We start from the raw sequence: 15,537 nt of genomic DNA on the forward strand, positions 1-15,537 counted from the left end.
GAAATAAGTGTTTCATCTCACATCTTCCTGCTACAAGCCAGGCTGATAGCACTAGGACTGTTTCTCTTTTCTATAGCTTCCAACGTTCCTTAAAATCAAAATAAGACACCTCCCCCCCCCAAAAAACTACTGTCCTTATAAAATTAAATACTCCAGGTGTCTGAACAAAGCCAAACTAAAAAGGATGACTTTAAATCAATAGTCTTTAAAAACAAACTAAGCCAGCCTTCCAAATAATCCCTTTTGGCCATGCAGGACAGCCCAGGGAACAGGTGCAAGGCGTGCCTTCCTAGAGGCTGTCCCCTTCTTCATGAGTCTGACCTTTCCCGGCCGGCCGCTCTGGCACCCCACGAATCAGTTATCAGGAAGCCTAAAGCCTGCTTTCCCATCTGCACTTTCCAAATGGCTCCCAATGCCAAGGGCTGAGATATGACCTGGCTCTCTGATGAGAACAGGCCTCCCAAGTGACTTGCCAACTTTCCCTGGAAGCATTTCTAAATGTATTCTCTGAGCTCCCTCGTCACCCTCTCAATCGTGTTCCATTCCTCCCTCCTTCCCTGCACTTCCTAACTCCATCTCCTCAACCAGTCCCTCCAGTGCCACATGCCTGCAAACCAAACTCCTTTCCCACTTTCAGGACCTGCCAACCCCCACCCAGCCTAAAACCCCAACTTCAAATCCCAAAGGGCACAGTTCCAACAATCTTGGAGGTGGTCTGGAATGATCTTTTTGAGGCCTACCTGCAGGCAGCTCAACCATGGCTTCTTCTCTTGCCTTCTCCAGTTTCTCCCTTACCCAGGGGAATTCTTGCAGGGAATCTAGGAAGGCATCGAATGCTTTAGGACCCCTGGTAGGTAGGATATCCAGCAGAAGCATTGTTTTCCGGAGGCCTGTGGCTTGAGCTTTAATTTCTTGAACATGGCTTTCCGTCAAGACTCCTTCCTGGTAAAGATACTGGAGGACCAGTCCCTCCACCAGTACCTCTGCACCCAGCTCGAGGCGAAGGGAGCGAAGCACTTGCTTGTCTCTAGCCTCCATCTCCCCCTGGGAAGACACAAAATGGTAGCTCAGATCACAGGAAGCCTGATGAGCCTCTAAAGATAGTGTCTTACAATGCAAGCTCCTTAAGGTCACGGACATCTTTGAACCCTAGCAGAACGCCAGGCCATGGTGTTTAATACATGGCTGTTAAGCCAAGCTGAATTAACTTCAAATGCTTCAGAACATGAATCATCTTCTCTGCTTTTACTTTCCACACAATGGGGTCCTAGCTCCATTCCTTGTTCCATAAAGAGATTTGGGGAAAAGTGGATTAGAGACCCTGCTTAAAAAGCAACTTTGGGGGCTTCCCTGGTGGCACAGTGGTTGAGAGTCTGCCTGCTAATGCAGGGGACACGGGTTCGAGCCCTGGTCTGGGAGGATCCCACATGCCGCGGAGCAACTAGGCCCTTGGGCCACAACTACTGAGCCAGCGCGTCTGGAGCCTGTGCTCCGCAACAAGAGAGGCCGCGATGGTGAGAGGCCCCCGCACCGCAATGAAGAGTGGCCCCCGGCTTGCCACAAGTAGAGAAAGCCCTCGCACAGAAACGAAGACCCAACACAGCAAAAATAAATAAAGTAATAAACTCCTACCCCCAACATCTTCTAAAAAAAAAAAAAGCAACTTTTACCTGAGGATTACAGAGGAGCATTTCATTCTAACATACTTGAGAAGAAATAGTGCTTTTCCTTTAACATTGCGTTCATCAGAGATACCCCATTACCGCAGAAACCGCCAATATGCACACAAGTGCCCTTAAGACCGCGGGCATTTGCAGAACCTGATCATCAATGGAAGTGGGGCAATAAACCGGCAGGTACCAATAAGTTTAAGGATCTTTTTCCCTAAGAGAAAAGGCCTATACACCGTTGCCTTCAAGGAGAACACTAGGCATTCATGCCCAGTCTACAGTAAATCTTATATATAGTCACAGACTCCAGCCCTCCTCTGGAAGAATTTCGAATCTCCATCACAACACTGTCATAGCCACACATGCACGGGACGTTTAATGTTGTGCTTTTTTTTTTCCTTTAAAAGATTTTTTTTTAATGTCCACACGCCATGGAAGGCTTGTTTCTAAGACCACTGCACCAGTGAGCAGAGGGATGGCTAAGAGGGTATGTAAGTGGCGGGGAAGGGAGACGGGGGGCGGCAAATGGGGCTTTATGACACGCACAGAAAGTAGAGCCACAGCGGGCGACCCCGAGAGGCGGCAGGTGAGCAGGAAAATGTGCCCTTTGGGCTGTCCCCGCCGATGTGGAACTTTTTATTTCCCGCCTCGCCAGCTGAAGCCCTGTGGCATTAGGAACGGGAAGAACTATGAAAGATTTTAGGGGCCACCTGACCCGCTATAAAGCGGGTGCTGGGAATGACCTGCAGAGAAGACCGAGGGGAGAGCAGGGCCCCGAGCACCTCCACCGCCACCCCAGCCCGAGCGGCTCGGGAACGCCGCGAGCAAGTTAGCGGGCGGGGGAGCCACGCAGGGCCCAGGCCACAGACGCCGCGGCGCGGGGCCTTCGAGAAAAGATGCATACGGGGGTTCTGGGATCCTGTTACTTACGTCTGCAAACACGTATCCTAAGGAAAAAAAAAAAAAAACTGCAACCGGACTCCAAAGTGTCAGGGAACCTGTACCGTAAACACCATTTTTGTTGAAGGCAAAAGCCCCGAACAGGAAGTATTGTCGCCATCTTTGTTAAGGGCAAACACAGGAAGTGCTGTGGCCATCTTTATTGGTGGCCCAGATATCAGGATGAAGCCTTTTCCGCCATGTTTGCTGTGGGTAGAGAATATAACCACCTGGAGATGGAAAATAGCATCATTTAGGGAGTTATCTAAGGAAAGGAGTAATTGGATAATTGCATTTTAACACATGAACTCCACCAGGGACTTGTACCCAATTGACATAATAGTCGGGTCTCAAAAGTCACCTTATCAGGGAAGCCTTCCATGACCACTTGTATTTAAAACTGCAGTACCCACCACCACGGTATTTAAACTCACAACATTCACCTCCTGCGCTCCACATCCCCTTTTCCAGCTTTATTTTTACTTGAAGGACATATCAGTTACTAAAACTTTTACTTAATTATTTGTTTATCATCTGTTTTCCCCCCACTAAAATGCAAGTTCATTCCTCTATATCACAGGGGTCCTGCCCAAAAAAAGTGTACAAATCAATCAGTCAGGATTCAGTTACAGCAATCAACCAGTTATTCTGCACAGATAGGGATTTGTCATGAGGAATTAGGGACATTAGCAGTAAGTGTGTCTGGGGCATGTAGTTTGGAGTTGGAAGGCAAGATAAATGCCTGCTCCAAATATATAAAGAGAAAAGAATGTTAAATTGAGGGTCCTTACTCAGATTCCTTTATGAAATGAGGCAATCAGTAAATACATTCATTAAATCACTTTTAAGTCAATTGGGTGACATACACAGAAAGTTGTACACCTGCTAAAAGTGGTTGACAGTAACAGAAGAAAACCTCAAAAATCATTATTTCTATAGAGGTTTTTCATAGCCAACACTTCTAGTGGAAGATGAAAATATCTTTGTAAGCAAATCAATGGAAAGCACTTCTAAACCTCCCTCCTCAAAACATTCTAACTTTTGTAACAAGTTTAAAGGGTTACTATACCAATATGCCATTTTACTATGCCAGTGACAATATTTTTACATTGGGTGGCAAGTATTATTATTATCATTAGCATTTTACACGTTCCACATGTGAGGACCATGGAATCAAAGTGGTCAAGTGTCTTAGCCAAAATCTCAAAGCTAATATATAGCAAAACCTGAATTATAACCAGGTCCCTCTGATTTCATGCCCTTTCCAGTACACAGTACATGACACACCCCTGTATGGTGAAGTGTCTACTATTCTAATGACAGCCAAAATATTAGTAAATCATTCTGGTGCCACCTCCTATTCTTGATACTCTTGAGTTCCAGGTACTCTCTTCACTCTCACCGTCTTCTTTCACTCTGGAACTGCCATCCTTTCCTGGGCAAGATTTTCCTCCTGTTGGTGGACAGGTGTTAGCAATATTCTGTCTTCATCCAGATAAAGTACAAACCTCTTGCGATAGTGTCAATAGCTGAGGTTACTGACTTTGGGGGAAGGGAAAAAAAAAGGATTTTTTCCAACTGTAAACTTTGATAACTTTCAAACAAATAGCAAAGTTGAAACAAATAACACCAAAAACACCCATATAAAACTACATATTTTAAAAATGCTTCTTAATGACTCATTGTATTTGGAAAGGCTTGAGATCTCCTAGGAGAGAGAAGGAGACATTGCTGATGACGTACAGGGGGAGGTGGTAAGCCAACAGTGGGTTCCATGAGAGCTCACAGAAGAGAAGAGAGTGAGAGATGGCATGAGCAGAGACAGTGCAGGAGCTGAGGCACATGGAGTTCTTACGGTGAAGAACTTGAGAGGTTGGCTATTAAGGATCTCACCTAAAACCATAAGGTGAAGCCCTTGGCCATCAAATTCCCCTTTTGGAAAATTGAGCTAAGCATCCATGCTGCCCCCTAAATGACTAGGCTGGCTCTCTGATTGGCTAGCCAGCTGCTATCAATCAGCCTGTTGGAGGACCACCACCCAACCCTAGCATATAATGATAGTCTTGAGTAGCACGCCAAAGGCTCAGCTTCACTTTTATAAATATCCAAGGCCAGCAGGTCCTGAAGGAATCAAACACAGATCAGAATCACTAACACAGGTGGTTGCTCCTTCACTCCATCTAGTTCCTCTCTATAGGCTGGAACTATGCCCCCACAGAGGATTAAGCACCTGTTACTCAGTGGTAACAAATCTGTTTTCAGGAAGGACAGATATTTTCCTTTTTCTCTGTCCCCTACGTGCTTTCTTGTGTCAAGATATACCCATTGTGAGTTTGCCAAAGAAAGAGTCAAAAAGAACAAGTGTTGTATTTTCTTTCATTTTGGTCTTTGGTTTGGCAACCTCCAAAACAAAAATCAAAGGAGTTGGATATTTTTGGTTCTTCTTGTTTCATAGATGTGGAAATTATGCCATGGAGAAAAACAGATTCTTTTCAAGCATATGTGAAACAGTTACAGAAATAGGTCATGAATTAATTCACAAAGAAACTTCAATAAATTCAAAAAATCAATAGCCTACAAACTATGTACTCTATCATTTTACAGTAAAATTGGAAATTTTAACAAAAGAATATCTTCCTTAAATCCCATAAGTTTGGAGACTAAATAAAATACCCTTAAACTCTTGAGTTTAAAAAAAAGTCACACATTTCTAATGGTATAGCCATATGGAAAACAGTATGGAGAGCCCTCAAAAATTAAAAATAGGACTATCATGTGATCCAGCAATTCCACTTCTGGTTATAGATACAAAGGAAATGAAATCAGTGTCTCAAAGAGATGTCTGCACTCCCATGTTCATTGCAGCATTACACACAAGAGCCAAGATATGGAATCAACCTAAATATTCATGACAGATGAATGGAAAAAGAAAATGTGATACATATATACATAGATAGATATAAATATCATTCAGCATAAAGAAATGTAATATAAATTTATATATATAATACATAATATATATATTGTATATATATAATTCAGCCTTAAAAAAGATGGAAATCACATCTATTAGAATGGCCGGGGCTTCCCTGGTGGCGCAGTGGTTGAGAGTCCGCCTGCCGATGCAGGGGACACGGGTTCGTGCCCTGGTCCGGGAAGATCCCACATGCCGCGGAGAGGCTGGGCCCGTGAGCCACGGCCACGGAGCCTGCGCGTCCGGAGCCTGTGCTCCGCAACAGGAGAGGCCACAACAGTGAGAGGCCCCTGTACCGCAAAAAAATAAATAAGGAAACAAATAAAATTGATAATTACAAATTATTGTAAATGCAATAAAGGAAGAGTGCTTTGATAAGAAAAACCAGTCCAGGGGGCTGGAGGAGGGGAGCTGATTTCAATGGAGTCTTCAGAGAAAAGCCTCTTTGAGGAAGTGACCTCTCCTATTTTTCTTCCCCCAAAATATTGCAGTAGGTATAAAACTGTACTACACACATTTAAAAGATGGATAAGAAACCAGTTGAGAATTTAAAATATTAGGATACCTAAAGATATTAGGACTTGCTAAAATAAGTTCTTAGTTTCCTGGCATTCACAATAAAAAAAGAAAACCATTTGTGTTGTATAGTTCCTATCTCTCAAAGAAAGAAAACATACTGAGTCATCCAAAAAGACTAATATGTCGACACTAGTTTCAAGAAGGAATTTATCATATGATTCTTTATATAAGGAACATCAAATAAACTAATAAACTATGATTTTCCTGTGTTCTTTTGTAGAAGATACCAAAATGTTCTTCAAATGTACATTCTCGGTATTGACCCACCATAAAGCACAAGATAATACAGTCTAGGTACTGACTTTCTGGTGATATAACCAAATGCAGTGACTGAAAGAGACCAGTAAATGGATGCCATTTAGACCCTCCCAAGTACCCGCTAACAACCGAACCTAAGTATTCTGAATGGTAAAATTTAATAGCTGAATTTTCTTTCTGCTAAATATCTACTGGGATGACATCATGTATCACTGATTGAAGAGAAATCCATACACTTCAGATAGAATATATAAAGGGATTTTCAACATTTTGTGATGAACTTTAGTAGCTAACCTTCCATTCTTGTTCAAGCAAAATGACACAGAAGCAAGCTATGCTGGTATCAGGGAAAAGGGTCAAAATGTTTCTCAATGAACAACAAAATGTTTGAACCTGTTTAAGCGTATGGCCAAGTATTTGGCTGAGACCACAGAATTTGACATCATAAAACACAAAGAAATTATTTTGCCTCCCACCAAAAAAACCCCTAAGTATTTCTATTACCAGTTGGCCACACTGACGACAAAAAAAAACTTCACATGGACTTTACTGTACTGAGAATTTCTTTCCAAGAAGAACTACATCATCATGAGTCTGCCTGGATGATTTATCAGCAAATGCACCATGTAGTTGAATGAACTAAGCTTTTATCTGGATTTATTTAATAAAGTCCACTTAGAAATTAGACAATGACTACTAAATACAATGATTTTTGTTTCAGCATAATTGATGCTAGACTGTTCTTTCTGGTAACAAGCCTCCAAAAGGTTAGGCTGGGTCTTAATAAAGCAAATACAACCATTAGCCCAGAAGAGGGTGCTTCCCTTCCTTCCCATCTGCACTGATAAGTGGGCATGCATCCAATCCATCCACTCCATCCACTAGCTATACAGGAAGTATAGAATTTTGAACAAATTAGAACTGTTCTTCAGGGAAACTGTGTTTGAGTTAATAGGGCAAAGAAATTAGCCATTACAAGTGCTGATGGATTCTTTACGTCTCTTCTCCCCAGATAATGAGAATATGAATGCTGGGGTGCTTGGAGGACCAGTCAACTAGAAGTATGACATGGGCTAAAATAAGTTTCTCTCCACCCAGGGAAGCTCTCCATTGACCAGAAGTAGAAGCGAGGGGAAAAGACAAAATGGATTATGAACTGTGGCCTACTTCACCAAGTTCATTTGGCCTACATAGATTTCTCCTAATGGCCTAAGAGCATCAGATACGCAAAAGGAAAAGGAAACACCCTCTCCTTATGACTTTTGAGTGGTTTGTTCTCCTTTTTTTAAAGTTTATTTATTTATTTATGGCTGTGTTGGGTCTTCATTTCTGTGCGAGGGCTTTCTCTAGTTGCGGCAAGTGGGGGCCACTCTTCATCGCGGTGCACAGGCCTCTCACTATCGCGGCCTCTCTTGTTGCGGAGCACAGGCTCCAGACACGCAGGCTCAGCAATTGTGGTTCACAGGCCTAGTTGCTCCGCGGCATGTGGGATCTTCCCAGACCAGGGCTCGAACCCGTGTCCCCTGCATTGGCAGGCAGATTCTCAACCACTGTGCCACCAGGGAAGCCCGCTGTTCTCCTTTTGAGTGGCAGTTTTAGACTGTCTTCTCTTAGGGACAGAGAATTGATTTTCCATTTTTGTGGTTTCTTCTCAAATCATCTAGTAGTATGTACACAGCATATGCTCAGTAAATATGTTTGACTAACAATATGACTGTTCTATTGGTTTCATTTTACACTAGTACATAATATGGTACCTTGCAGTAGGCACTCAAAAATATGGATCAAATCAATGTATATAAGACCAATGTATCACAACCAGACTTCTTTTTGGTCCCCACTTATGTATACTAAAGAACGTAAGAAAGTCAAAAATTCCTCTCAGTACATTTTTATGTAGCAAACTTTACAAGGGCTATATGTTATTACTATAAGATTTTGTTATGAGTCGTAAGTATCTGAAATTTTAAGAATGCTCCTAGAATTTCTCCTCTTTCCTAACAGTACTCTTTTCCCTAAGTATTCTCAACCAACCCACTCCATTAAATATTATGCAAAGGCAAAAAAATCTCCCAAATGTTTAGTCCTGTCCTCATGTATCCAGTTGTCTACTTGACATCTCCACTTGGAGTTCAATAGGCAACTCAAATTTAATCTTCCCAAATCTAGGCTCCGAACTCTTCTTACCCTCAACCCACCTCTCCCCAACCTGCTCCACTTCTGTAAATGGTACCACCATCCCATCAAGCCAAAGACTGGAGACAACCTTTATTCAAAGACATCCTTGATTCAAAGACATCCTTGATTCCTCTCATTCCCTCACGCCTCCCATCCAATCCATTATTAAGTCCTACTGATTCTATCACTGTAACATCTCCTAATCCAATCACATCTCTCCATTCTAACCACCACTACCCTCATATAAATCACTACCATGTCTTGCTCAGACTCCAGAACTTTGCTCTATCTTGTTATTCAGGTGACATCTTAAATATCACCTTCTTAGAGAAGCCTTCTCTGAACACCTGATCTAAAATTGCTCCCAGACTCAAGCACATCACCTTGTTTTATTTTTTTTCTTAGCATTTATCACTACCAGTTAATTTTTTATTTATTTGTTTGTTTATTGGGAAGGGGAGTATTTTCATCTCTCCCCATTAAAAAAGAGATTTTTGCTCTCTTGTTTGCTGTCATACTTCCACTGTCTACAAGAGAATGTGACACATATAGGTGCTCAATAAATAGTTCTTTAAATAAGAAGTCAATGAATCAATTAGCTAATAAGCCTAAAATGCATTTGAACATGAAAAATAAGCAGAATGCAAAACAACACAGGTTTTTAAGTAAAGTAATATATTCATTGAGACCCAATTTAAATTTTCCAGTTTCCCTCAACAGTTTTAACCTTAACTTTTAAAGCTAATAATTATTGAACATTTACATACGCCAGGAACTATGGACATTCTTTACACACACCATCTCATCTAGTTTTGTTCAATCCTTGCACAGCCTTATGAAGTAGGTACAACTAGCCAAGTGGCAGAGCCAGAATTCAAATACAAATCAGTCTTATCCCAGAGACCTAAGTCCCAACCAAGGTTAGGTTGCCTACTGATACTATGCTCCCTTCAGATGGGCCAGGTTCCCTGGGAACATTCACCCAGGAGAGTAAGGTCAGGGCAGCTTAGCCTCAACTTAGAGCTCATATCCCTCTCCTGGAAGGTAACAGAGATAGTGTTCACTTGGCGAGCACATGGAGATCACGTCTTGGCTACACAAGAACATTCTTCCTAGGATACACATCCTGCAAGCACAGCAAGACGCTATCCAAAACAGCATTTTCCAAGTTAGTTAATTATTAAATGTCTGAACCTTCTGCAGAACTTATAATGATTGTTACATGCTTTCTAATATTCAGGTCTACAAAGTTAAACATTTCTTTTACTGTACAGAAGGACCTGGTTCTCGTAAAGGTCAAGTGAGCTAGTGCATATCTCTCTTTGAAAAAAAATGTGAGGTATTTCACAGAGTGTCCATTATTTATACAATCACAAAATTCTGGAAATGGAAAGGAACTAAGAAATGACCTCTTATTTCACACAAGTATAAAAGGAGGCACAGAGAGGTAAAGTGACTTGTGGCTGCAGGGCTAGTAGCTGATAGAATGAAATTACATCATTTACCGAATTTAGTTCTCAATATGTAACTGAGCAATAACCCTTTCAGTCATTTTTCCTGAGTTAATACTCACGACTTCAAACTTTCAGGATTATGCCAAGTTTATGATATTGATGTGCACATATTTTTTCTAGACTTTATATTTTATTTAAAACATTTCAGGTTACCAATCTCTCATGTAATAAGCAATGGACATCATTTCTCCTTCATGTCTCTGGGGAAAAATAAGAGAAAAATTATTATATATTCTTGGTAAATAAACTCTTCAAACATTGATTGTCACAGATGCAACTGGTGGAAGGCATTTATAGTTGGCTCCAATTTCAGCAGGAAGTAATTGAAAGCTACCTTGAAGACTCTCCTCCCTTACATGTGCTTTTTTCCTCTGCAGTTACTTTCTGAATTACAACTATAATTTTATTCCCAGTTCAAAATGGTCCAACAGTTCATCAGTGGTTCAAGATGATCCACTAGTGCCAAACTGAATTTATCTCTTCACTGTCTACTTTTATGTGTTTCACACAGTTATCCTGATTCTCTAAGTTCTCAAACTTTATACAACATGAGAATCACCAGGAGGAAAGCAGAGCGCTGGGTCCTGATCCCAGATTCTCTGATCCAGTAGACCCGGGATGGATGGGGCTCAAGATTTTGCATTTCTAACATGTTCCCAGGTGATGCTGTCTGGAGGCCACTGTTTTAAATTATGTGATAAACACATTTCCATCAAGATTAAGCAGTATTGAAATTACTTGAGATGCATTTTTATAATCCTGGATTAATCCTAGAACACAGGGAATGGTGAGTTGAAATCCAGATGGCAGATCCATGTCTTCCATAAAAATGAATATTCAAAACCTTCTTGCTGAACTCTTTTACTCAGAGAACAGAACTGTGAGTTATTTTTGGAGACTCCCATGAAAATTAGTTATCAACTGCTGATTAGTACTTTGAAAAATAATGAGTGTTATTGTTGCAGGTAAGATTCTATTAAGGATTTTCCATTTCATAATTCTTCATCATACTGAACAAAGAATTTTTACTCCTGTGCAGTCCAGACCTGGTTCTGTTGCTTAGCAATGTGCTCCACGAACCTTTACAGTATTGTGTTTTCCTCTTCAAAAAGGGACAGTGTGCCACAGGTACTTTTTAACCTCACCAGAGTGCTCCCATAAAAAAAAAAAGGATTAAAAATCATTTTGTATTTAATCTAGCAGACAAAAATTGTCAAGATGAGAAGCTTTCTTTTAGTATGTTTTAAAATGCACTGTGCTTTCTTCAAAGTGAAGCTCTTTGAAAAAAAAAAGTGAAGCTCTTTGATTCACAATCATTGCAGTAACTTCTAGAGGGGTTATCTCTCTGACAAAGAACCATCAATCCATCAGCACATATTGTAGAGTGCCTCATCTGTGTTCAGCTGTGGGCTGGGCAAGTGGGAGATTCAAAAGACATGTAAAAGAATATCTTTAGACACATTTTGTACATTGTAAAGGTGCAGGTTTAGATATTAACACAGTTATCTCCTTCATAAGATCAATGATGCATAAGAGAGGTACGATTAACTTAGAAGAAACTGTAGCAAACTAAATGATGAGGCACTCCACCAAAAGCCTTTTAAGAATTCAGAGAGGGTAGAAACTAATAATAAGGAGAGCTGGCATTTATCAGGTGCTTCCTATATGCTTGGCACTTCAAATGCATTATCTCTTTTAATTGTCACAACAGTCCTGTGAAGTCAGAATTATTATTATCCTCATTTTCAGATGAGAACACTAAGGCTTAAAGGTTAATTAGCTCGTAAGTAAACAAACCCAGGTCTGGGTTAAGTAAAGGAGAGCTTCGTGGAGTGTGGCTACACAGAGACCCACCCATCATGCTGCCCTTTTCCCTGGTGTCTCTCTGCATTATTCATAAATGCAGGGCTTAATTCCAGGCCAGTGTTCCTCTGGGAGAAGACTTAAGCTTTAATTCATGTCTATAAAACTTTGTGGATGAATACCTATCCTTTCCGCCCTTTCAGCCAACAGAAAGTCCCCTGAACAGGGTAAAGGAAGGAGGATTTCTTTTCATGTATATTGTCTTTGAACAATGAGTTCTGTAGCGTGATACATGATTTGTATAGAAGTAACTATGTTGATATGTAAAAACACAGGCTGTTTTCATACTAGCAAAGTCACATCAACCTTCCAGATTTGAATTGTTCAGCACCTCTATCCAAACAACCTTTCTCCTCAATTGCATTAATAACGCCTGAGCCTATTCTGATGAAACTTTTAAAATTCAACTGTTCCTTGAATTTTATCTCCAGCCCTGTCTTAAAGTGCCCCAGACTCTTCAAATAACAGTATATAATTTCTCCCCTGACACTTCTCCCCCATTCACCACACACACTCAGAAAAACACGGCAGGACAAGCAGTCGTGTTTTCAGGAGGCTTTTGAAATGGAGGATAGACTGGCTGCATCCCCTCACCACCAGACTTGGGGTGAGGGGGAGTGTCAGGGCAAAAGCCAAACTCCAGGCCCAGAACTTTGTCAATTAACTTAAAATGTCTCTGAAAGTGTTGTTCAAAGTAGAGGAAAAAGAGCATACACGGTGAATATTTAAACTGATTCCTAAGCCCTGCGTTGGGAATGAGGAGTCCTGGGCTCTAGAACTATTTCTGCCCAAGTCCTGAGGTTTTTAGAGTCCATAAAATGTGGGGAAAAGAATGAAAAAACTCTAACACTCTTCAGCACTGTCCAGGGTGCGGTGAAGTGCAAACTCTCATACACTGCCAATGTGAGAGTACGTTAGTACAACCTCTCTGGAGAGCACTTTGGCACACAGCGCATCCCATCCTAGAGAAACTCTCTCACATGTGCAAAAAACATGTTCGTTGCAGAATTGTTTACAACGGTGAACTTCTGGAAACAACTATACCATCCACCAGGGTAGTAAATAACTAAAACGCGGCACTTTCATAAAATGCACTATAGCATTTAATAGGAGTAAACTAGTACTATATATTAAGATAGATCTCAAAAATACAACGTTGCATGAGGATAAAAGCAAGTTGCAGAATAATATGTATTATAAGATACCACTGTATAAATCTTAAGGAAATAACCAAACACGTATACAGAAAAATCTGTCTTGTTTATGGTTACTATATATAAGTAAAAATATTTTTAAATGGCTTGGAAGGATATACACCAAATTCACAGTAATGGCTGCCTGTAAAGAGAGTGTGGAATTTGATTGGGGGTGGAGGATAAAGAGTACCTCATTCTTGCCTAAAATGTCCCAGTTCTTTAAATAAAAAAATTTTTTAAAAAAGGCTTCGAAAAAACAAAATATTAACAATGATTTGTTCTGAAATTAATTGAAGTTCGTTACAGTATTCTGTTTTCCTGTATTTAAAAACACAGGCTTCATTAAAAAAAGAGAGACAAAGAGCTAAGAGCTGCCCTTTCCAGCTCTGAATTTTAGAGTTGGATAATTAGGAATGTCATGCGTTTCCATTAGAGGCTCAAGATGGACCTAATTCTGGTTGATGTAGGAGGTGCCGGAAGTAACCTTGCTCCGGCCTATGTACTCCCACTGAAGCAAATGGGTGAGCTTCAGTGAAGCCCTGAAGTCCCTTCTAGCAAGGTGGTCTTCCTGAGCATGAGACGTGTATAGTCACACACCACCTCATGCTCTGATCAGAAGGACCCCACGCTTAGTTTGATGCTCTAATGTCACTGTCTTGAAATTCATAATATTTCACCTTTGAACTTGTGTTTTATAAGTGAAATCTAATGGCACAATAGAGTGTGCATATGAACAGATAAGACATGCACAGTATGCATGCTCATAGTTCCTTGCTGTCCCATTCACACAAAATTTCAGACCCACGATGTGTGGAAACTTAGTGAGACTCAAAGCAAATATAATATTACGAAAGTTGCCAGCTTCCATAGAGTGTTGATAGAAAGTGTGCATATTAAGAAGTGAAATTAAAACAATTGAGTTAGTTTAGTTTTGTGCAGCATTTCCACGGTTATGATAAGAACAAAACACATAGGCATGTAGGAGATACGAAATATAAGTTGTGTGATTTCTGTGATTCCACACATGAATTAAATGCTCCGATATTTGCATTTAAAACTGGCATTGCATGATGTAAAGATGAATAGTAAGATTTATGCTAATAATTTAAAATTTTCTTTACTTAGAAAGACATTAAATAGCACACCGAAAATATCATGACATGTTGAGAGAGATTGTGAAAGAAGGAAAAGGCTTCATATTTTAACAAATTTACTGGCACTTCTTTTCTGGCTTTTTGAACAAAGGGACCTGCATTTTGATTTTGCCCTGAGCCCTGTAAATCATGGAGCCAGCCCTGCTTTCTGGCTTGAACATACGATATGCCTGAGAGAAATTGTCATCAAGCAACTGGGTTGTTGCCTGGACAGTTCCTGCAGCAAAGCCAGGGACTGTCTGGAGCTCAAATCTCAACACAGCCTGTTCTCTGTGTTCCCAGGAGCCCAGGATTGACTGATAACTTTGTAGAGGTGGCTCTTAACCCAGGTGGCCCTCACTCCCAGACAAATAAGGCTTCCGAATCATTTCAGAAATGTGGGTGAGGCACGTGCCTTCACCCAGGGGAAGATAATGGTTAAGAGACCAGACTCTGGAGACTGCCTAGATTGAAATCCCTCCTCACCACTTAAAAACCATGTGGTTTTGGGCAAGTAAATTAATTCCTTGGTGCCTCAGTTTCTTCATCTGTAAAATGGGCTAATAATTGAATAGGGTTGTTGTGAGGATTTAAGGAGCTGTGCCTGATATGTAGGAAGCCTTCAATAACTGTTAGCCATGATAAGCATCCCAAGGCCCCTCTTCTTACTTGGGTCTTCAGTGACTGAAGGTGGTGCATGAGGTAGTTTAGAGCAGGAGCAATGTAGCCAGATTAAGTTCAAGTCCAGTTCTGCAGGTGGCTCATCATGGTTCAGGCAGGTTTCTTAACTCGTCCCTAAACTAAATTTCTGTCCTCAAGACCCAATTTAATGGAACCTCAAGCCATGAAAGTCTTGATTAACAGGTGGTAGCAGGCCCTGAAGGTAAGGATGGAAGAAAAGGGAGACCCCAGTAAGGAAATAAAACTGCCATCTCAAATTGGAGCACAGATCCCATCTCCCCAACATGGTTTTCTGTGAGCGCTAACTTCTGGAAAGCTTGATTTCAATTCTAGTCACGGTGTTATAATCATCTCAAGATCTGCCTCATATGACACCAAAAGCACAAGCAACAAAAGCAAAAATGGACAAATGAGACTACCTCAGATTTAAAGACCTCTACGCAGCACGAGAAACAATCAACAGAGTGAAAAGGCAACCTACGGAATGGGAGAAAATACCTGCACACCATATATCTGATAGATGGTCAATATCCAGAATATACAAAGAACCCC

At 40.9% G+C, this 15,537-nt stretch overlaps 1 protein-coding gene across 4 annotated transcripts in view; it reads right to left on the reverse strand.

Moving 5' to 3' along the window:
- Window positions 1-15,099, reverse strand: part of CRADD (CASP2 and RIPK1 domain containing adaptor with death domain) — a 204,276-nt gene extending 189,177 nt beyond the window's left edge. For 2 of the 4 annotated variants that reach the window (XM_060306416.1, XM_060306413.1), the window contains exons 1-2: window positions 14,974-15,099; window positions 741-1,044 (exon numbers count right to left, since the gene is read on the reverse strand). In XM_060306416.1, coding sequence (XP_060162399.1) covers window positions 741-1,044; window positions 14,974-15,003 — 334 coding nt within the window. In that variant the 5' untranslated portion in view covers window positions 15,004-15,099. Of the gene's footprint in view, window positions 1-740; window positions 1,045-2,600; window positions 2,718-14,973 lie in introns of those variants that run through there. The other 2 variants (XM_060306412.2, XM_030856389.2) reach the window with 2 other exon arrangements.
- Window positions 15,100-15,537: the final 438 nt, after the last annotated feature.

The sequence above is a fragment of the Globicephala melas genome, chromosome 10, assembly GCF_963455315.2.
Source record: "Globicephala melas chromosome 10, mGloMel1.2, whole genome shotgun sequence".
NCBI classification, from domain to species: Eukaryota; Metazoa; Chordata; class Mammalia; order Artiodactyla; family Delphinidae; genus Globicephala; species Globicephala melas.